General features: G+C 46.0%; 8 protein-coding genes across 8 annotated transcripts, besides 1 other annotated feature; 5 read left to right on the top strand and 3 right to left on the bottom strand.

Moving 5' to 3' along the window:
- Window positions 1–59: 59 nt before the first annotated feature.
- Window positions 60–767, top strand: CTRU02_211231 (uncharacterized protein; the record flags this gene model as incomplete). The annotated part of the gene is made up of 1 exon (XM_036720257.1): window positions 60–767. The coding sequence occupies one exon, from the start codon at window positions 60–62 to the stop codon at window positions 765–767; it is 708 nt and encodes a 235-aa protein (XP_036588000.1).
- A 682-nt stretch (window positions 768–1,449) lies between these two features.
- CTRU02_211230 (uncharacterized protein) lies at window positions 1,450–1,829 on the bottom strand (the record flags this gene model as incomplete). Its single annotated transcript, XM_036720256.1, has 2 exons — window positions 1,450–1,695; window positions 1,758–1,829. 2 exons carry the CDS (start codon window positions 1,827–1,829, stop codon window positions 1,450–1,452), a joined length of 318 nt encoding a protein of 105 aa, XP_036587999.1.
- A 990-nt stretch (window positions 1,830–2,819) lies between these two features.
- Window positions 2,820–3,533, top strand: CTRU02_211229 (uncharacterized protein; the record flags this gene model as incomplete). Its single annotated transcript, XM_036720255.1, has 1 exon — window positions 2,820–3,533. One exon carries the CDS (start codon window positions 2,820–2,822, stop codon window positions 3,531–3,533), a length of 714 nt encoding a protein of 237 aa, XP_036587998.1.
- Window positions 3,534–3,754: 221 nt separating this feature from the next.
- On the bottom strand, window positions 3,755–4,576 carry CTRU02_211228 (uncharacterized protein; the record flags this gene model as incomplete). Its single annotated transcript, XM_036720254.2, has 1 exon — window positions 3,755–4,576. The coding sequence occupies one exon, from the start codon at window positions 4,574–4,576 to the stop codon at window positions 3,755–3,757; it is 822 nt and encodes a 273-aa protein (XP_036587997.2).
- A 4,465-nt stretch (window positions 4,577–9,041) lies between these two features.
- On the bottom strand, window positions 9,042–9,635 carry CTRU02_211227 (uncharacterized protein; the record flags this gene model as incomplete). Its single annotated transcript, XM_036720251.1, has 1 exon — window positions 9,042–9,635. One exon carries the CDS (start codon window positions 9,633–9,635, stop codon window positions 9,042–9,044), a length of 594 nt encoding a protein of 197 aa, XP_036587994.1.
- Window positions 9,636–10,672: 1,037 nt separating this feature from the next.
- Window positions 10,673–13,493, top strand: CTRU02_211226 (serine endopeptidase; the record flags this gene model as incomplete). Its single annotated transcript, XM_036720250.2, has 3 exons — window positions 10,673–10,765; window positions 10,821–11,535; window positions 11,596–13,493. The coding sequence occupies 3 exons, from the start codon at window positions 10,673–10,675 to the stop codon at window positions 13,491–13,493; spliced, it is 2,706 nt and encodes a 901-aa protein (XP_036587993.2).
- Window positions 13,494–14,896: 1,403 nt separating this feature from the next.
- Window positions 14,897–14,968: a sequence feature (Short protein (CTRU02_211225, KAL0934426.1) was converted to a misc_feature.).
- A 1,679-nt stretch (window positions 14,969–16,647) lies between these two features.
- Window positions 16,648–17,341, top strand: CTRU02_211224 (MFS sugar transporter; the record flags this gene model as incomplete). Its single annotated transcript, XM_036720249.1, has 4 exons — window positions 16,648–16,669; window positions 16,730–16,838; window positions 16,899–16,928; window positions 16,981–17,341. 4 exons carry the CDS (start codon window positions 16,648–16,650, stop codon window positions 17,339–17,341), a joined length of 522 nt encoding a protein of 173 aa, XP_036587992.1.
- Window positions 17,342–18,726: 1,385 nt separating this feature from the next.
- Window positions 18,727–19,816, top strand: CTRU02_211223 (Sorbose reductase SOU1; the record flags this gene model as incomplete). Its single annotated transcript, XM_036720248.1, has 2 exons — window positions 18,727–19,060; window positions 19,119–19,816. 2 exons carry the CDS (start codon window positions 18,727–18,729, stop codon window positions 19,814–19,816), a joined length of 1,032 nt encoding a protein of 343 aa, XP_036587991.1.
- Between the last annotated feature and the right edge of the window lie 1,780 nt (window positions 19,817–21,596).

Raw genomic sequence — 21,596 nt, 5'->3', positions numbered from 1 at the left:
TCGACCTTGGAATCTGTTTTCGATTCAGTTCAATCACAAACAATTGCTCGCTATTCGCAATGTCTTCTTATCTTAATACTCTGTGGTTGAACAGGAAGCCAACTTCAACAAATTGTTATTTTCATCACACTCAACACCTTTGCGTATATTTCGCCGCTGGTCTCATAGCTGCATTAGCTGGCCAGGTCATCGGGTTGAAAATACTTGGCCATAGCTTTGCTGCCGGACTTGAACGGCCCTCACCCTTTGGCGATCGCGATTGGATAAAAGATAACGCACTTTCTTATCAATATCCATGTGGTCAAGATAGCAATGCAGCAATAAGACTAGGATGCGTTTTCGAACTAGCCACAGGAACCTGGCAGCCTCCTGAATGCACACACCAGCAGCAAGAGGAAAAGTTTCGCCAGATTCGCAACTGGAAATTTTTCGCATATAAAAACTCAACTTTTGATAACATGCATGTTGCAATCAATGGCATTCATGACCGCAATAACTTGTACGAGGTGGCACTTGATCAGGTGCAGTTTCTTGGTTCAACCGTTCAGATTTGGACAACTTGGGAATTCCACCTGTATCGATGCGCGTGGCTTTGGAGAAGGGACGTGCTAGTTGCGAACGGCAATGTCACAGGTCATTTGGGTGGGCGACAGCATTGTGTAGATGAGGCTTTAATGAAGGAGGACAGGTATGCTCTCGATGACGTGGTAGCTGGATATCGTGTGAGGTTTTTGAGCTGTTCAGCACCACCTCAATTCATTGTCTAGTTGTCAAATAAGAAGGTCTCAATTTAATTAAGCTCCTATTTACTTGTGGCGATTTAGTTTTCAGGAGCTCGCTTTGTGTCAACGGACTTGTGCTGATCGTTGGAGAAAAGCGTCGCATTTTCTAGACCATCTTGATGGAATTCGGGGTATATTAGACTACTTGATCTGCTCAGATAAGAGAAATTTCAGCCATTTTGTAATTGCCCTGCAACTAAACCTAGCCAAACACAACACACTACCAAAATGTTTGTTGCTGTTGTCCTGATAGAAATCACAACCATAAATTGTCACTCAGTATTGGCCTCTGTCATTTGCAAAAAGCGGTAAACTTTGCGTGTATTACTAAATTACCGACTGTGAAGTTTCATGGAGGTGTTACCTTTGTCCAAGACAAGTATCAAGGCAGCAAAACATGCGAAGAAGGTCCAGGTTAAGATCGAATCAAGTAAAGGTGAATTGTATGAAGTAACTTCGATGCGACAAACTTCACTTCTCAAAAGAAATTTGTAACGAAATGCGAACATTGAATTCTTGCTCTATCTCTGAGTGTACATTGATGCCATTGTTTGCAGCACTACTTTTTGATACGCCGTGGAAAACTATGATAAGATGGAGCACAATTCTAAGCCAGCCATATGATGTCTTGTTCCAAATTCTGTATGGCTAGCTCCGAATCCGTTGACTACTGGTCAATCTTGCCACCAGCAGCTGGGTCGTCAGTGAAGATATAGTCGGTCGACACTTCACCTCCGTCTCTCTTCTTCTTCTGGTCCACCTTGCCGCCGCCATCTGGGTCGTCAGTGAAGATGTAGTCGGTCGACACTTCACCTCCGTCTCGCTTCTTCTTTTGGTCAACCTTGCCACCGCCAGCTGGGTCGTCAGTGAAGATGTAGTCTGTCGACACTTCACCGCCTTCACGTTTTAACATCTTTGTTCAATAAGTTAGCTCTTCGATGATATGTGGTTCGAAGGAATCTACAAGACTCTTACATTCGCGCCATGTAACATGGGAATTGCAGAAACAGTTGCTGCAAATACAGTGGTGTAAAGAAAGAGCTTCATTGTGGCAAGTGTAATTGGAGTAGTGAAAACAACAATTTCAAGTGCTTTGGATGGTATGATCAAGGGAATTGATCAGGCCAGGCGTTGAAATATGTATAGGTTTGAATCACAGATATCATCTTAATGATTGTTACGATGACTGAACCCTTGATGGCATCTTCAACCTTGGTTTCACCTCTCTTACCCTGGTTCCATTGATGGAGCCCAATTTGAGTCAAGAACGGGCCTCTCTTCCGTATTCTCAAGTCGCTTAGTATAAACTTTCTAAAAAGATGAAATCATCTTGGATAAACTTTTCCATACATCATCACTGTTCCGAAACCCTTCGTAAGGGGACTTATTGACTCATGTGTTGAGATACCCTGTAAATCCTGGACTAGCCCGCCGAAAATACACCGGTGTTTACATCGAACCCGATACATGGCCTGCACAGTGCCGCGATCGACCGGCCCACAGCTAGGCTTACAGAGCAAACAATGGCGGCTGTGGCATCTTCAACCTTGGTTTCACCTCTCTTACCCTGGTTCCATTGATGGAGCCCAATTTGAGTCAAGAACGGGCCTCTCTTCCGTATTCTCAAGTCGCTTAGTATAAACTTTCTAAAAAGATGAAATCATCTTGGATAAACTTTTCCATACATCATCACTGTTCCGAAACCCTTCGTAAGGGGACTTATTGACTCATGTGTTGAGATACCCTGTAAATCCTGGACTAGCCCGCCGAAAATACACCGGTGTTTACATCGAACCCGATACATGGCCTGCACAGTGCCGCGATCGACCGGCCCACAGCTAGGCTTACAGAGCAAACAATGGCCAGCCGCCATATCATTCAATTCTGTGTCTCTGTAAACTGCAATTGCTGTCGTGGCCGCCCACCTTCACTTCCTTTGCGTCTTTGCGTGCACCGGCATTGCATCAGGTAGTCATTTCCTACACGCCTTACCACCACGCTATCTCAGAAACAATACCTTGGTCGACAACAACCGGAATGAAGCCTTGTGATAAGTCTTTTCTTTGCCCCGACGCCAAAGATGTTGACGGTATCGAGACCGCCGAGCCGCTTCTTGCACCTTTCAACGCCGAACTAGATTGCTCTGCATCCAAACCAGCAGGAAAGATGTTGAATTTAAAAGACAGATCAAACCTCTCGTTAGCTAAAATTACTTGGCGTTTTATCCTCTGGACCTTTATTTTTGGCTTTGCTCTCTGGGGTGCCTCAGATGCTGCAGTTCGCACTTTCAAGGGATTCCGCGCTCATCAAGCCACCCATTGTCACTGCGGAGTCACAACAGCGGACGGGATTGCACAAGGCTGTATCTTTGATGAGCTGGAGCTGGGATGGATGAAACCCGAGTGTGTCGACCACGATCTCACGGATGAATTCGCACGCTCGGGTCCTGGGATTGGCGGTGCTTGGTATTATGAAACGGAAGTTGACGGAAAACCCGTGCATGTCAACGTCACCGAATTGTCAATGATGGTAGAGCCCGGGAGAATCGTCAGGTTCACTTACGAGCAGCATGTCACGCACTGCATCTTCGAATGGAGGAAGCAGTTCCGAAGGCATTTTCTTGGAACGACCATGTCACTGAGAAGAGAAATGGAGGGCCATATCAAACATTGTGGGAGCATGTTCTTGCTCAACGCCGATCGGGATGAGTTAAGAACGAAGTTGGTATATCCTAACCAAATCATAGGATGACTAGTATTAGAAGAAGTAATGCCAACCTTTGCACGATTTGATTCTGCATAGTTCCAGAATTAGTATACTCCGACCAATACGACAGTTTTTTTTTTTTTTTTGTATACATGTGTATTGTTACTCTATGTCTTTGCTATTGACCCAAACAGTATGATTGACTAAATGCTTATTTCATGTTCCGTATGTAATGGGTGAGGATATAAAATTGAGCTCCACGAAAATCAAAGTAGTACACATCGATTCGTCCCACTGACTTGTATCTGCGTCGGCGCTGTCAAGTTTCTTTTTTTGTCGAGTAGAACGTGGCTGCAGTGAACAGAATGCTCATACATCGTTGCTGCCATATAAACATAAACGTTCAGTTCTCCCCGTCTCTTCCGTTCTAGTGCATTTGCGAGTACCCGCCACACATAAGCACAGTGAGCCTTATGAAATTCCCAGTTGGCGTAAAGGTATTCATGTTTTGTTATCTCGCCTACATCTTGACGCACAATTTGGGTGAAATCCGGGGTCACCGAAAATGTGAAGCTACCCGCGCCGCGGACGTCAGCGAGCGTGGAAGAGTTGGAGAGAGAATCCGCCGAGACAAATGGGTCAAAACACTGTGGTGCACTCCATCCCACCATCATTATATCGTAGACACAGCCTGCAGCCCTGGCGCTCGCCGTGTCGTGTCCGCAGTCTGGAATGGCGTGGATGTTTCTTGGCGTCGAATCGTTCTTCAGGTTCCTTTCTATGGAGAGCAGGTGCTCAATAACGAAACCGACCGCTGCCAAGAACAGAAGAGACTTGAGAAGCTTCCATACGAGCAAAACGCAGGTGGTTCTTGATCCATGAGGAATAGAATGGGCTCGTTCTCTCTCATTGGCTTGAGGTGTTTGCGCCAACAAAGACTCATCTTCGATCAGGCGTTCTGCGTGACTGAAATCTTTTTCTTGATGTGCTAGACGAAGTTTCGTCCAGCACGTAATTTTGTGTTGCAATTGACGAAAAGAAGACTTCATTTCAAATTGCAGAGAAGAAGAGTAGTTGTATGGTCTCATACGCAGAAACTAGTGATAGTATGGGTGCAGAGATGAATGAGACACTGAAAAGATGCGACGAGTGCTTTCAACATAGTGCCAATTTCCAATACCTTACGGAGCTTTGAGGTACATTATACAGTAGACTCAGAAAATTCCTGTGCCTTGCGACAAAAGAAGCAAAATAACCCGCTACGTAATAAGACTATCATTTGACGAATGGTTCGCATGTCAGGGGAACATGAACTTAAACTTCAATAAACCTGCAGCAACTCAATGCTCCTCATTGTGCAACTAGAATGAAGTGTTTTATTCTGAATGAAAAGCAAGGTTGCAGCCGCACGTCATGTCCCGGGGCCGGGTCAGTGACCTGCCAATGTGTTTTCTTTTTGAGCGAACGACTCAAAAGATTTACAAATGTGAGTGGAGCCAATGCCCAATGTTCCGTTCCGGCCACTTGCTGCCGCGTACTTGTCGCTCCCTTCTAGGGAAGTATCGCCGCAACAGAGTAGTGTGGCGTGTAGATAGCTGAAGCATTCGTAAGTGTATGCGCTGGTGTTTGACTCATTGGTACTGTTGTAATCTAGAAACGTGTCTAAAATTTCCATCTAAAGGCCGAAGAGTGGTAAGCAAGGGTACTGGGGTCGGGTCAAAATGCCTAGTCACCTACTAGGCAATCCAGTTGATGAAACACTGATAGTCCTTTTGAGGTTATCGACCGCTGTTCAGAGTGGGAGACCTTTTTCTCCACATCGTGCCACGCGGCTGCGCAACAAGGATTGAGATTAGGGATTCTGATACTGAAACAGGGATTATTGGACTTACGTGGAAACAATGACAACCAGTTCATGTGAATCTCGCTTTTGTCAAGCTCATCGAAGCTTTGTGCTGTTGTAGCAGCCCACGACTCGTTCCAGAACAAACGGGCTTGTTTACGGACTGCGTAGTGCGTTAGTAGGTGTAACAACTTAACCGTTTTAGGGTAATGTTCTCCACTCAGTGTTCAAACGATAGCAGTCGGCTCGAGGGAAATTGGTGGCAGCTTACCAGTCGCAGTGCCGCTCAAATCTTCCATCAGCCGCAGCTCGGACTGAGACAAATTGGGAGATGGCTCAAATGAAATGACAGAGATCTTCCATAAAATTGCAAATGCTGACACGAAAACAATTGCTGCTGTCCAATGGAAGAAACCCATGGCTGAGTGGAGGTTATTAACCCAAGTTGATTGCTTGAGATGAGCGGTGTTACCGTAGGAGCCGAAACATACCTACCTAGACGAGCCACACTCAACCGTAGCCCACTGACAGAACTAAATAGTAGCAGCAGTTCACCTGCCACGTTCCGTTCGTCTTGAAGTGGAGTTGGCTGATTAGTGACATGGGTGACGGAGAAACCCTTCCAAGTCTGGACGAAACCTTGGGGTGCTTGAATACCGACATCATGGTCCGCGACCCCTGTAATGTTTTTTAAATGGCTCAGTTTGTTGAAACGATTAGCGCACATCGCCCCAGGCGTGCACCAATGGACAAGGATATGCCCAGGTATGCGGTGTCAACGGTCAACCAGCTTTTTTTTTTTCCAAGGTCGAGTAAGGAAAGTTTTCGCTATAAAACAAAACTAGGTGTTTTGGTGGAGCATGTGGATCATGCTCTAGTTAATCAGGAAATTCTAGATGAAGTCTATTGCGTAGTGTTGAATGCGAGACGGAGGACAAGGCCTACGGTCAAACCTAACCATCGGCACGTCATCGAAAGAAGGATCGTCTCACCGAGAGTCTCACACCGTCCTTTGGCAGGCGGGAGGATAAGCAAACAAAATCACGCAATGCACGCATAATACATGCAGTTTCCCCGTAAAGACTTACCAATAGCGGTAAGTTACTTAAAGCAAGCTCTACAACGCCTCTGAGTTTAGGAAACGAGTTTGACACGACTTCAGTTGATGTAAAGTGAGAAAATCCACCAAAGACAGCAACCATGACTCAGCCGCGACTAGGTAGTTCCGTTGGAGGGTAGGAGCGCAAAGTTTGGTAGAACAATAAATTAAAGTTTCTAGAGATAGTTTCACATCTGGTCCAGTTGACCGTTCGTAGAATGGGAAAAAATACATCAATTAGGCAGCTGATAGGTTCTACATAGAGCTTCTCTTAAGAAAACGTTCAAGTAGGCGAAAGGAAGTCTACGTAATAACAATGGAGGCCTAGCCTACCTAGTATACATGGTTTTGACCAGATGGTCCCCAGCCTAATGAAGATTTGTACTAGCTATTGCAACAGTCGAGAACTTCGTTTCAGTATGAAGTACCCTTATCCCACCGCAGGTCTTTGCTAGTTTCCACTTTCTGACTTTGGACGCTATAGGCTTGTGTCGAATATTTTTCAGATCCTGATACAGCACGAAGAAGCTAGAAACTCATTGACATTTGGAAAGAATCAAATGAAAATGAGATGAAGATGTGGTAGTGCAGGGATAGGCTTGCTTTATCCCGCCCTAGGCCTGTTCGGGTAAACTACCCGGACTGGGGGGCCTCCCAGTTGAGATTGTCCTCCATCTATGCAAGTTGCTCATTGTACAACACAGTTTATTCTTACTCGCCGTGCTTTAGAGAGAGTGACATTGGGGGATTAAAGTTCCTTAATCATATCGCAGTACAAAACACATTAAGAGATTCGATTGTTAAGGATATCAAGAAGTGTTAGAATATTGTGATATCAGAACTAGTGGATTAATTGCAACCTGCCCGTTGCTTCTAAGCATTATTTATCTTTCGTACAAAATCATTTGGCGGTTTTCTGCGTCCTTCTTGGTTGGTTTTTGTTTGCGAATTCTATGATATTGTTGATATTTTTACAAACCCTTACGGTGTTCATCTCAGGCACGTTCCCTTGGTGATGAAGGGCGACAGCTTTATTGGGTTCCATTGTGCAATCACCGCAACACAGTATTGCCTGCCGTAAAAAATCAAAACAGTGAAGTATATGGTGCAAGGGCTGTGTTGGTGATTGTCCAATGTGTATTTTGCGATAATCCTCAAGAATAGCTCCCTGCGTATCAACTATCAGCCACGTTCTGATCAAATCCAACTTTACCTACTGAAACAATCAGTTGGACTAGAGTCGACTTACAAAGCAGTGCAGCTGATGAAATACAGACAAGCTGTATACCGTTGGCTTTTCTGGCCAGGATATGGTCAAAGGTGGCGGCAGAAGAAAGCGTTCGGGATGATCAACTTTCAGGAAACCCCCACCATCTACGCTCGTTCTGTCAATATAGTTCATATGCAATCCTCAATGAACCACATACGTGGAATTACTCTGTGAAGGCTGTTCATCAGCTCATTCCATTCACTGTTTGACACGGAACCTTGCATCCATTGTTCTGTAGATGGCCAAGAGACAGTCAAATCGGAGAAGGTCGTTTTTTGCAATGGAACTGAGCAGAAGTCAGCATTGACTCAAATCACACGTCGTAATGGTCTCTCATAGCTCACTCACACTCAGGAACGAGACCGTTAAGCTCTGACCCCACAGATAAGGGAGGCGGACGGCGTTGAATCGAGTCGACAGGACGTCTGCCATCCAAAGAATTCATGAAACCATACATCAACAACATCCCAAGTGTTACACTAATTGCTACAAACCATAGACGCTTGTCACCCTTAGATTGATGTTGTATACTCTGGCTAGCGTCCGATGAGGGCGCATCGGGCCGCCTATGAGAACTTGGTTCAACGGTGGTGTCAGCCATCTTTGGAGGGTTAGACTACCGCAAGGGATGTGGCAAGCTATCTCACGGGTTTTATATTATCGGTTGTTAGGTAGCAAAAGCCAAAATTGATTATATCCTAGCTGATGACAGCATTTCGTTCATTTAATAAGGCGTGGCATGCTCGTTGTTATTCGTATTAGATTTAGCCAATGGTAGCACCTCGGCAGCTTTTACACCCACGCCATAAAACTTCGCCTGGCCCACGCCCGAAAGTAAGTTTCAGGGCAAATGCAACTCTTTCCTCGTGTAAGGGTCAGGCTTGACGATGATCCCTTGAGTCAGGTCAAGGTGAACGAGCAAGCATTAGTAAACTTGCAGAGGAATGGTTGATATCGGACTACCCATTTTGGAGGCGGAGTTCCCCGCGAATTCGTTTCCTGATTCGTTTCCGAATCATGTTTGTCTGCCCGGATCATCCCGTCTGACATACCTCAGCGTTTGTCAGGAAGACTGTTTAACTCTTGAGCCTTGGCTGATAAGACCCACAATGTCGCGTCGGAAAACCAATTCCAGAAGCAAAATCAGCCTCAAGACTGGTGGATAAAAGACATCCTCACCTGGACCTTTCGCATCTACCATATCAGGTCTCAAATGATCATGAATCGGCCAGTTTGATTGAGTAGCAAATGTGCCAAGTCTTATGTTTTCTATTGATTTATTACATGCAGCCTAACCGTAACATTCTTTTGTCGCTCTACATTGAACGTTATGGATTGGTTTTAACAGGCAGGATAGATAACCAATGCTTTTGTGACTATTTGCTTTGGAGGCCTTTGAGATGTAAGCACTCCACCACAATGCTTTGTGTGGTCATAGCTCAAGCCCGAATGTAGCGGCTTTCTGGCTTGTATTGATCGGTGAAGTCGCTTCCATGAGTAGACGCAATGTAGAACGTGATTCTCGTTTGTGAGGAATGTGTCTGTCGTGTCGCTGGAAAATTCCTCTTCGGACTTGATCTTCGTGCCATGAATATCCGCATATAGTGTCCAATTAAGTGCTCGAAACTCTTCAGCTAAGTCGAGATCCAGGCACTCCTCCGGTAGCCAAGCGAAGCTGACTGGATCGAAGTGGCAGCCTCGAGCTTTAGCTTCCGTGGCTGTCGTGCCGCAGCGCTTCGTACGTTGATCTTTGGTGTCGTAGTCATACGTCGGGTACTTGAATATGTTCAGTATGGCTGTCAAAGAGGCCATCAGGGCAAGTCCGAGAAGAACCGCCCAGGTGACAGTCTTCCAGCGACCGTCCTGACATGAAAAAAAGCTCTTTTCATGGTCACGAGTTTTGACATTTTTTATCGCGGAATACTGAAAATTCATCGTCAGGGCCTGACTTCCGTGTGTTGAAGTGAGTGATTTGTTTCTGGCGCGGTGATTCCTGTGGTAATATGCCACCGCCGGCCAGTTAATCTATAAATCCATCCCAATATGTGATATGACCCCTTGATTGTGATACATCATGACCACCGACACAGTTACAAGGGTGCTGGAGTGTTAGAAGTAGTATTCGGCAACAGTGGGATATGACATAACGGAACCTGACTCGGACGACAGTTATTGAACTTACTTCAAGGATACCGATCATCCTAAGAATAACCCGATAGATCAGACAAATTGGCTGACGTTGTAATGCATGTCTGACCAGCCACAAGCCTGCAAATATCTGTTACATGAGTCTAGAACTTTTGGAGTAGATGCCTTTCGGTGATCATTCCACGAGTATTAACTTTCAGGAGCAGATGACGATTACGTGGACTTCGTGATGATTTTGATTGGCGATTCAGGTCGATGGTTTATTTGGTATGCATGCCCTACTTCTTACCCCACCACATCCCTGGTGTGCCTCTGCTTGTTTGAAGAACCGTTCTACTAGTCCCTATTTGTCGCTTGAACATCATGTACCGCCTACCTGCATGGTGTTTGCAACTATCAGCATCTCCGTCCCCATCAACATGGATGGTTGTCCAAAAATTTTAACTTTTGGTCCCTGGCAGGACGGAATAACTTTGTGGGCCCCCATAAATGAGAGATCATGAGGTGTCTGAATGAAGCCTCTTGTGCCTGTCAAACTGGATAAATGAACCCCTCTATAACATGCCACAAGCTAAAACTACACCCATAAAGTTAATTGGATGATAGCTTCCTGTAATCAAGATCTCAAAATCCTGCTGAGGAGCATGACTGAGTCAAATACCTGTTCAAGATCCAGCAGAAAATGAATGACAAGTACAAGTCCAGCTTGGCAAAATTGACGGCTGCCTTTTCTGTCACAGACCGTAAAACGTCAGCTTTTCAGATAGGTCTCAGAGCATCTGCCGCGGTATACCAGAACCGGACTTATCTCAGCCTCAGTTATGATGCGCCACTTGTTGCAGGCCATTTTATGGCTAGTAATCCCGTCAAAAATTCTCGCAGCACGACAGTACATAGTGGAAGTCTCTTCAGTTGATGTGAGTACAAAGGACTGATAGTAATGTCGCTGGCCACAGCTAAATTCTCTTATAGCATATCAAGCCTGTGGCAGACTCAATTGATCATGGCATCTCGTGTCTACAGGACGCAAAAATATACCTTCGCCACCAATACGAGAGTCTCATATTTCCTGGAATATCAGTGAGAATAGACAATAGCGACAATGCCGAGATGGATTACATAAAGTGTCTCAACTCAATAACTGGAGTGGTTAAAACCTGGCGGTCAGAGTCGTACTCTGCAGCGTCCAGAAATGAGTCGAACAATGCTAGTGCCTCATCGTCACCGATAGGAAGCAACACTTTTCATTCTCTGACTGGCGTCAAGCAATTACATGACAGAGGCATATTTGGACAGGGGCTCACTATTGCAATAGTTGATGAAGGTATTGATTACTATCATCCCGCTCTTGGAGGCGGATACGGGAAAGGCCACAAGGTACAGTTTGGCGTTGACCTTGTGGGGGACAACTGGACTACCGGAGACATACCACGAATGGATCAAGATCCATACTCGGAATGTACAGCCCATGGATCTCATGTATCAGGAATTGCTGCCGGCAACCATTCGGCCCTCGGATTCGTGGGTGTGGCGCCCGAGGCCACGTTGGAACATTATCGCATTTCTGGATGCCAACGAGCTCCAATAGCGTCAGATGTTATCTTGAAGGCTATCACAATGGCTCATAATAGGAATGTGGATGTTTTATCGTTGTCCCTGACGTTGAACACGGGGCCTTACCCAGATGGTGTGTTTTGCTTCTGTTCACTAATCTTACCACCTCATAAGTCTGACTTTATTGTTACAGATCCTGTATCCGAAGTGCTTACAAGGATATCTAAAGAGGGAAAAACCCTCGTTGTGGTGGCGTCTGGCAACTATGGGTGGCAAGGACCATTTTCAGCCAGTTCACCTGCATCAGCAACGGATATCATGGCTGTCGGTTCAGTCAATCAAATAAATGCGGTTCAAAGCCGACCACGAGCCAAATACAAGGTTGGCGCGGCGGAAAACAACACTACGCCTGCAAAAGAATTCCCCTGGACCCCGGCAACCCCAGGAAGGTTTCCGGCCTTTCTCATCTTACAGACGTCAAGTTTAAACATGACTGTTCAAGATGATGCATGCACAGCTTTGCCGGCTAATTCTCGCTTTGACGACAACGCTGTGGTGTTAACTCGTCGTGGAGGCTGCAAATTTAGCGTTAAAATGGAAAACCTAGTCGCAAAAGGTGCTCGTTACGTCCTATTGTACGACAATGTAGAAGGGCCGCTACTGGAATTCGATAATACTTTTGACGGAATATCTGCTGCTGGTTCAGTCACGGCACAGACTGGTTTGGAGCTAATCCAAGCTTTAGCCACGGGGACCAATGTCACGATGATGATGGATTCAGACTTTCAATTTGACCCATATGTCAAAGTTGGCGCAAACACGCTTCCTCCGGGACAAATCAACGGCCGTGGCTCGTGGGGTCCCGCAGGACTAGGCGATATCATGCCATCAATCCTAGCCCCGGGACAAAACATTTGGTCCACCTTCCCACGAAGTTGGGGTGGCTATGGTACCTTGTCAGGCACATCAATGGCTGCGCCCTACATTTCGGGTTGTTTGGCTCTCATGAAGCAAGCTCGTCCCAGCTTGAATTCTTCTGAGATTATGCGGCTCCTGACCAGTACTGCACATCCGCTGGCTTTTAATGACGGAACGAATAAAACATACGATTTTCTCGCACCTGTTTGGCAACAAGGGAACGGCATTGTCAATGCTACCCGAGCCATAGATACGAATTCCTTGGTATCAACTTCCAACTTGGCTTTCAATGACACCGAATACTTCACTGGGAAGGCATCCTTCCAAGTGCACAATCAAGGGAATGAGTCAGTCGAGTACGAAGTTGTTCATAAGCCAGCTGTCACTGTCCAAACATTTTTGGTTGATAGGAAAGAAGTCGTCCCTTGGACCAGAGACAACTCTTCTTCCCTGGCTAGTGATGAATTTCTTCAAAATTTGAAACCTAGACACTACGCAAATGTTACGACAAATTCCCAGAAAATATTGATAAGACCAGGCGAGTCAGCAACGATTCAGGTCACAGCGGATATTACCAACTTGGAAGAACTCGCTCCCGACTGCCCTCTGTATAGTGGTTTCATTCACTTGGATGGCAATGACACTACTCGGCTTACCATTTCATACGGCGGAATCGGGTGTTCACTGCGTCATGTGGCCGCCTTGCCCCCAGGTTGGAATCGGACCTATGTCACTGCTGCCACCGTGAAGCAGGCAAAAGGTGAAAAGTACAATGCTGCTCCGATCCCCCCAAATATGATATTTCATCTTGAACATAACACTTCGGCGATAATGCGGTCTAACTCCTCCGATTTGCTTCCTACTCTTAATTTACAATTAGCGTTTCCTAGCAAAGCTGTTTCTGTTCACGTCCTCTCAGCAACGGCTCAAGAATCGGATGAAGGTATGCCTGTTTTTCCCGCAGATAAAACTACTGCGAAACTCGGGGGCTTTGGGCGCACAGAGACAAGCTATTTTGGATGGAATGGAATACTCGCGAACGGTACTCTGGTTGCTGAAGGAAGCTATACATTCAGAGTGTGCGCTTTAGGAGGTTGGGAAAAGCCAGTAGACCTTAATGTTTGGAATGACTGCGTTATGACGACACCATTCATCATAAAATTTCGAGAATAACTCTTCTTTGTAAATATTAAAGAGCAGCAACATGTCATAACCTTGACTTTGAATAACTGGTATCGGTCTAACTAGTATAAGTTTCATAACTTGCTTTAATCACTGAATATTGTTTTTAAACGAGGACTTTAGAGTCACACTCTACTAATGAAGTTCTTTTATTACCACCTGCATTAAACAACCAGATGATCGACTTGAGGTAGATCACGGTATTACAAGGCTTTACTGATGCATCGCATCAACAAAGAAAGTTTACTACTGCTAACAGATTTCAAGACACACAAGTGAAATCCTCACAGCATATCCAGAAGCGTTGAGAGCGAACTTGATTCGCCGGTTTCTCCTACCCTCTAACTATTTTCGAATTCCTTGGTCCATATCTTACGGGTCATGATAAAGGCCGCGAATATTAGTCTCTCATTTCACACATACCAAAATTATCGCTAGTCAGCTGTGTATGGGTAAAATGCTCACATTAGCAGATGATTGAACCCCCAACATACATACACAGTCAGCTGCGAGTCAATATCTTTATCATTGTGGTAACTTTCACCTCTTCAAGCTCAGAAATTTGCCGTCAGTCAGCTAAGAGTGGGCAGGGTGTACTAATTCTATTGGATTTCATTCCACGTTCTTTGATCTTGTAGCTGATGGTTGACTCTCTGATTACACGGTGCTGCATTACTAATCTCGGCGTTGGTAGTGGCACAAGTTAAAAGCACTTCAAATTAATCATTCTTGCGCTACGGTTGAAAAAGACATCGTGGTTGATCTGAGTTTTACTCTTTGTATTATCATAGTATAGGCCTAAAGAGCCTATGCAGGATTTCTATTATCTCATCTTATACACTGGTTCCTGGACTTAGGGTTAAGCTCTTCACCCCATTAGGTTCTTGGTCTGTATTTTTGGACTCAAGCTCCTTGTATCGGCTTTTTAACCAGCCTGCACAAACCATTGTTTGAGGATCTCTCCTAGTAAATAGAACTTCAGGTGTCCATTGTAGAACGTTCCAGGCCGCTTGGGAAAAGACCAAGTTCGCCAGCAAAATTACCCATAACAATACGTCGAATTTCTTCTATCATGGAACCGAACAGAAATAATGGTCAGCCCAACGATGATAAGTCTCCCCTCATCGGCCTCACATCAGCGGCTAGCTCACTCGACTACCTAACTAGTGGACGTGCAAAATGTAAAGCATGGAAAATTCATTTGTGGCAACATAAAACAAGGGATATATTGCAACTACCAAAATTAAATAGGGTAGCAACTGTGATCCTACACCTGCCCAAGAAACTAGGTCCGCGGGAAGAGAATCATATTTTGCCAAAAAGAAACATACAACACCAGGTATTCGCTGGTCGTCACCGACCCAACTACTAATCCGGCCCTCATTGGCTTATCTATGGGAGAGCGGACGGGATCCCGAGTTTTCCAATGGGTATGGTCGTATGTAACAGTTTTTGGTGTGTTGTGAGTACATAAGCCAAAGTTAGCCACACTGGTAGCTTTGTAGTAGCCTCTGACCATCATGGCCGTGCCCGAGGAACAAGAGGCGCATCTTAAATACCTTCCTTGTGATACAAGAAAAGACAAAGCGACTTCAGCGCTTTGCCTAGAAAGAGCCTGGAGGAACGAAGCGAATGCAGGACCGACTGCAGCCGCCGTACAGCCGGCGAAGAAAGTCTTATGGCGGCAGGCGGCTGCGTTAGCCAAAAAAACAGAATACGAGTAGGAATCGAACCCTCGAAGGCCGCGAACTTAACTTCCTAATTCCATAAAGTTTGTATTTTCCGTCCCAAGAGCTCTTGTCCGATGGCATAATGGCCTAACACCATCACCAACTAGACCACCGCGGAAATTTTTGAAGGGGGTGGCAGACGACTTTTCCGCCCCTCGCGGTCCCTGAAAACCTTCCGGAACTTCGTTCCTCCAGGCACCGCAATCGTTCATCCATAAGTATGAACCAACGGGGAAGACAACAAAGCCCCGATTGACTATTTAAATTCAATTGAATTTGCCAGTGAGACTTTTATATAGTCTGTTGATGTATACTTTACAACTAGTGAATGTCCTGTAAATAAGCCTTCTACGATGCGTGTCGAACCGCCTGATTGTTAACCTGTCAACCGGGGGAAGATGACCTACCCACACTGAGTCTTACACAAATAGAAAGCGTGTTAGCTAGAAATGAACCCGCCTGGAAAGATTTGCGGCAAACTATCAAATGTCAATACATAAGATGACATCCACCTTGCCACCAACAGAAACGCTCTTTACCCCGATAGCCTTGCTGCAATAGTTAGTCGCAGCGCTGGCAGGTATCTCGGAAGAATCTGTCAAAAGCATCGAACAAGGAAACTAGAACTATCGCGGATTACGTCTCTGTTGGACTTTTATTATCGGGAATCAGGAAACGCATGCCATTCGTGAATTTGGAGTATACTGCAAGATCTTTCAACACCACCGGTATTTGAGAACTGTTGAGGGATTGCCTCTTATGATTACCACGTCTCAGCTAGAACTGTACGTAAACTGTGCAAAAGCCGCCTTGAGGATATTGCGTTAAGCTATTTTGGTGACATGACTTGATCTTCGGGCTTTCTGTTAACAATAGGCCGGACGACATTGGGTTAGGTCATATATATCTCATGCAAAGGTGTAAGGACCCTAGGGGGCGGCTAAGTATTTTTCTTTAACAGCGCGCAGAAATTTGTCGCATTTGCTTATAAAATTTCTGGTCTATAGCATTCTAGGTCATGGTGTCAGAGGTTCTAAGCGCCTGAACGGCCGCTAGAAATTCTTCATGGAGTACTTCAATATGACAAAGTTGAAGTTCCTGTGTTCAATTTGGATAGGCAGAAAGTTGCATCCGTGTATAGATGACTCTTGCAAGGTTGTTCCAACTTTTCTCTCGTTGGTATCAAGGATGATCGTACTGTTCAGAAAATAATTCTGAGCAATACCTGTTGGGGTAAGTCAACCAACATCACCAACAACGTGTCGGCTACATAACGCCTGTGCCTTGGGAGCTAATCAATGATTCTTCTTAATTTTTGATTTCAAATTCTGTTTTAAATGGTAACTAACCTGAGTAAAGGAATGATTAATGCTGTGCCGATTGCTCTGATAGCCCCGCGCTTCAAGCGCAGAACAATGTTTTTGATATGTACTATCGGTACGTGTGACGTGCTTTCACTCCCCAGATGGAAGTTATGCCACTGACCACTCATGACAGGTACTGCATGCGTTTACACGGTGTGGACCGTTGCATCGGCCAGATTTGCTATTGAGAATTCGTCACGGGCTGCTATTCCAGTCCTTGTTTTCATCTATCTCTACTCTCCGTAAGCCAACAAATGCCGACTTGAATAAGTGGCAAATAGCTAACGGTTCAACTTTTGCAGGTTCTACAACATTGGATGGAACGCTCTCACGTGCGTTATTTCTCCCGTGAAATGTTTAGCTTGGGTTCTAACATGTTGATAGATACACTTACATGGTTGAGCTGTTCCCCTTCAGCGTCAGATCTCAGGGAATCGCCGTTGAGCAACTCACTGTTCGGTTTGCTGTTTTCTTCAACACTTACGTCAACCCTATCGCTCTCAGCTCCATCAAGTGGAAGTATTACATCGTGTACTGCGTTTGGATTCTGGTTGAGATTGCCACTGTCTACTTTGTCTTCCCTGAGACCCATGGAAGAACACTCGAAGAGCTGAGTTTCATGTTCGAGGGTAAGGAAGTGCAGGATAAGGTGCATAAGAACGCCCAGAAGGTACTCCAGGTGGAGCTCGAAGATGTCCGTGCTAGGACCGGATCGCAGGAGGAGCCCCGGGACACGAAGGTCTAAAGGCGAGAAGCAGTGGAGATTTCAAAAAACCACCCGTGAAATCTCCGAGCCGGAGATATCCACAGCTTCATGTCGTGCTTGAATAAGTGGAGGGGAGTAATAATCAGGGCCTTTGCGGTGAGGCAAATTAGCAGTCACGATACCTTTCATTGGGTCTTCTCACTTAAGTCTGACGCATTTATGTCCGAGTCAATTGAAAAGCTCAGTCATTCCTTTGATCCAATCACCCTAGTGACGTCAAGTTCTGTGCAAGGTTTTGCCTTCAGCCCTGCGAGACCCGCCGAGACGGCCCGCGAGTGGACCCACTCATGCGGAGGTCAGGTCCGTCCCGGAGGTGCCTCCGGTCGGCGATTACAGCTGTGAAGCCACAGAACACCAAGCTACGAGAAACGGGCTCAAGTGCGACCACAAATCTAAGCAGACGAAGCAGCTGAGGCAGTATGAATTTTCCAGTGGCTTTTCGGGCGCCACAGGCTTTTAGCCTGTCAGGAGACACGCGGAGCTGGGATGGTGTGGGGTGGGCAATCATCGAAACAGGCAAAGAATGACATTCGCCGATCAGCAACCAGGAAGCAAACAGGGAAGCGGACCCGATTCGCTCTGGGGCAACACGTTCATTATGAAAAAATCCTACAACAGGCGGGAAACCGAAATATCATCTTGCCAAGTTGGCTCGGACGCCTACCGCTGCCACCCTACAGTGCCTGCTAGTGTCTGAGTCTAGCATTCGTGCAGCGATCGATCTACTAACGGTGCCTGTGGCTAGGTGCTTAGTTACTGCAGGGCTCTCTGCAGCTGCCACAATTACCAGCCGCGTCATCATAAGGGCCCATTCTGGAGCTGAAATGCATTTGCGGCAGCATGCGAAAAGTGATCGCCAGTCTCGTGCACGCCTTTCAATCCCCTCAGCAAACCAGCTGGTCGGAGCAGTTGCTCCTTTCTCCTTCCAGTCTGCGGCGCGGCATCCACCTGATCACAGCGCGGGATGGCGACCAACAAAAGCTCTCCTGTCTCACCAACCGATAGGTTTCAGCCTTCGGGATGACGCCAACGAGACGTCAATTCGAATAGGAGGTCACCTCCGGTCTTTCAGAAGTCAATACAACGCGTGCAAATGGTTCATGTTGACATAGTATCGTTTAAATCCCATGTAGTGGTAAATTTACCCATAAATAATCATTCAATTGTTGGGGGTCAGACATAGTATTTTAGAGAGCTTCCTCTACATGCTCTTCAAACAAAGATTGACCCTGCATTGATCAAACCTTATTGATCTGAATGAATTGACCAACCACAACCACCACCACTTGAATTGAATTCATACACGACCTTGCCAACAATCACATTTCACGATACCTTCTCAGTTTTCATCACTTGCACAAAATATGTCTTTAGCATCCAAAACTGCCTTGCGCAGCGCTCTTCGCGCTAGGGTGGCACCGTCTCATGTTCTCTCGGCCCCAGCTGCTGTCCGGATACCTCAGATGTCTGCTTCCTGCCGCCCATTCCACAGCACACAGCAACGGCGGAACGCGAAACCAATGAACCCCAAACCTACGGAAAACCCTGCTACCGAAATCAAGCCCCCTAAAGATGCCAACTTTGGCAGCAGTCGTTTTACCGACTTCAATTTGAAGGGCCGGACTTTCATCGTGACTGGAGGTGCGCAGGGTCTTGGCTTGAGCCTGGCGGAAGCACTTGTGGAAGCAGGTGGCAAGGGTAAGTCAATCTGAAATCAATATGCTCTATGACACAAACATATACTCACATATTCCAGTGTATTGCCTGGATCGGCAAGAGTCGCCCCACGAAGATTATGGAGAAGCCATGAAGCGTGTCATTCCCGAAGTTGGTGGTTCGCTGCACTACCGACAGGCGGACGTCGTCGACGCCAAAGGACTAGACAAGACAATCACCGCCATTGCAGAAGAAAACCAGGGTCTGGACGGTTTAATAGCTGCTGCCGGTATCCAACAAATCACGCCCGCCCTCGATTATACTGTTGAAGACATCGACAAGATGTTCTCAGTTAACTACACGGGTGTATTTATGACCGCACAATCCGCCGCTCGACAGATGTTCAAGTACAAGAACCATGGTAGCATTTGCTTGATTGCCAGTATGTCGGGACTTATCGCCAACCATGGTCTGCTTTCGCCCGCATACAACTCCTCAAAGGCTGCCGTCATCCAGCTCGGCCGAAACCTGGCCATGGAGTGGAGCCCGATGAGGAAGGATGGCTCTGGCGGCATCCGAGTCAACTGCATCAGCCCCGGTCATATCATCACACCGATGGTCGAGCAGAACTTTAGAGAAGTGCCCGGTTTGAAGGAGGAGTGGGAGAGCCACAACATGTTTGGACGACTTGCCGAGCCAAACGAGTTCAAGGGCGCTGGGTTGTTCTTGATGAGCAACGCTAGCACTTTCATGACGGGCAGCAACATCGTTATCGACGGCGGTCACACTGCGTGGTAATTGACGGATTGTTTTTCATGATCATAAGATCAAAATTGAAACCTAACCATGTATTCATGTACGACAAGCGATAGATCTGCAGGAGTTTTTGGGGATTGGTCTCTTCAATGCATACTGTAGAGTAGTTCTGGCACGAGAGCGCCGGCGTCAGATCCTTTTTAGAGCTCATTGACTTTGGGTCCGGTCCCATTTAATATTTCTAGATTCTCACTCTTTTAACAATGACTAGTGTGATTAGAGTATAAACCTCTGTTAAAATGCGCCTATCTATCATAGCTCGTTTTGTACTTCATCTTTCCTTGACTTTTCCCATCGGGTTCAACACCATTTATAACATATTACCAAAAGCGTCCGAGACATTCAATCCAAACTGATTGCGGTTCAGCTAACCTCGCTTTCTTCAATAGCAAGTTTAGTTTCATGAAAATCCGGGTCATAGGCCAAAGATACCAGCACCAACTACTATTAGCTAAAGCCAAAGTGATGGTGGTCGGCATGTATGGTGCTCAAGTTCAACTTTCGGATCTGGGCTATTGCTGGCATCACTTGGGAGTAATTTATATCAATAATTACCTTGGTCTTTAAAGCTTTCGGAGAAGTTGTTGGGTGCTACAGGCATAGCATCTAGAAACTTACTCCCAAGGGGCCTGTTGGCCACACAATTACCCTAGATTAGAGCCATGAAAGCCCCTTGTTCACCTCATCATGCAATAGTTTTGTTTTCGAAGTTCGAAAGTAGTTTAATATCTGTTGTATGTACTATAGGTAGAAAGCAGGCTGTTCATTCTGCACAGGGGTATCGACTCTACCACATCTCTGCTCTATCTTACAAGCTTATCAAGTGCCTTGTCTTTTTATGAATGATGAAAGCATCTTGCTGGCGCTCTCTACATAGTCATGAGCTCAATAGACGCTCAGTTGCATTTATTAGACGTGCAAATACCGTTGCAGCATTTCTGGTTGCTGTCCGAACACGATTGGACCTGAATGTGGTTAGCTTTGCTTTGAGTTACACTCGAGGTTCACCCAGTTGAGAGACATACAAAGTTCCAGGTTGGCTTAGATCTGCCTTCCCATGTGTAACACTTGACAATGTTCTGCCCGGAGCAGCCCATGGTGTACTTGTCAGGGTTGCAGCCTTGTCCCTGATTCTCGGCAAGAACCAAGGCGGCAAGAAGTGGGAGAAGCTTGAAGGCGTACATTTTAAAAGTAAGCTGTGCAGGGCGAGTTGTATTGATTTGTGGTAGTAGAGCTGTAAAGAACAATAAGTATGCCTTCTCGAAATGATCATGAAAGAAGACAGACGCAATCTTATATAAGGCATCACTCCATTGCCCCTTGGCGCCCATCAGGTCCATCCAGCTCTATCTTTAAGTTTCGCATACCCCCCACAATAAACGTAGGTAAAGAGTACGGCTATGATCGAGTCAGTTCAGCCAAAGTCAAAACTCCATATAATATATCTGCAGGGCGGATCTTTGGGGGACGTGCTGGTTTTAATTTGAGTGGCGTTCCTCGCATATTTAGGTTTTAGAGCGAGTTCTAACATACCCACCAGCTGTATCGGAACTCCAGAGAGTCTAACAGCGTAAGAATAATTGTGGTAATAGTGTGGATAACATACCATAACATTGCGGTAGAGCAACTTTAAATTTCCATCCCGTTTGAACTTTAGGCGCCATAACTAGGGGGCTCGTTAGGCTTGCTAAAAATGGCCGGATTTAGTACACTGCCTAAAAGCCTCATCGATTGATGATTAAGGACGAATCTGACCTCAACT

Source organism: Colletotrichum truncatum, assembly GCF_014235925.2.
Source record: "Colletotrichum truncatum strain CMES1059 chromosome Unknown Contig_0007, whole genome shotgun sequence".
Lineage (NCBI taxonomy): Eukaryota > Fungi > Ascomycota > Sordariomycetes > Glomerellales > Glomerellaceae > Colletotrichum > Colletotrichum truncatum.
Note: the sequence above shows the minus strand (reverse complement) of the source record. Positions and strands in the feature narration are given on the sequence as shown.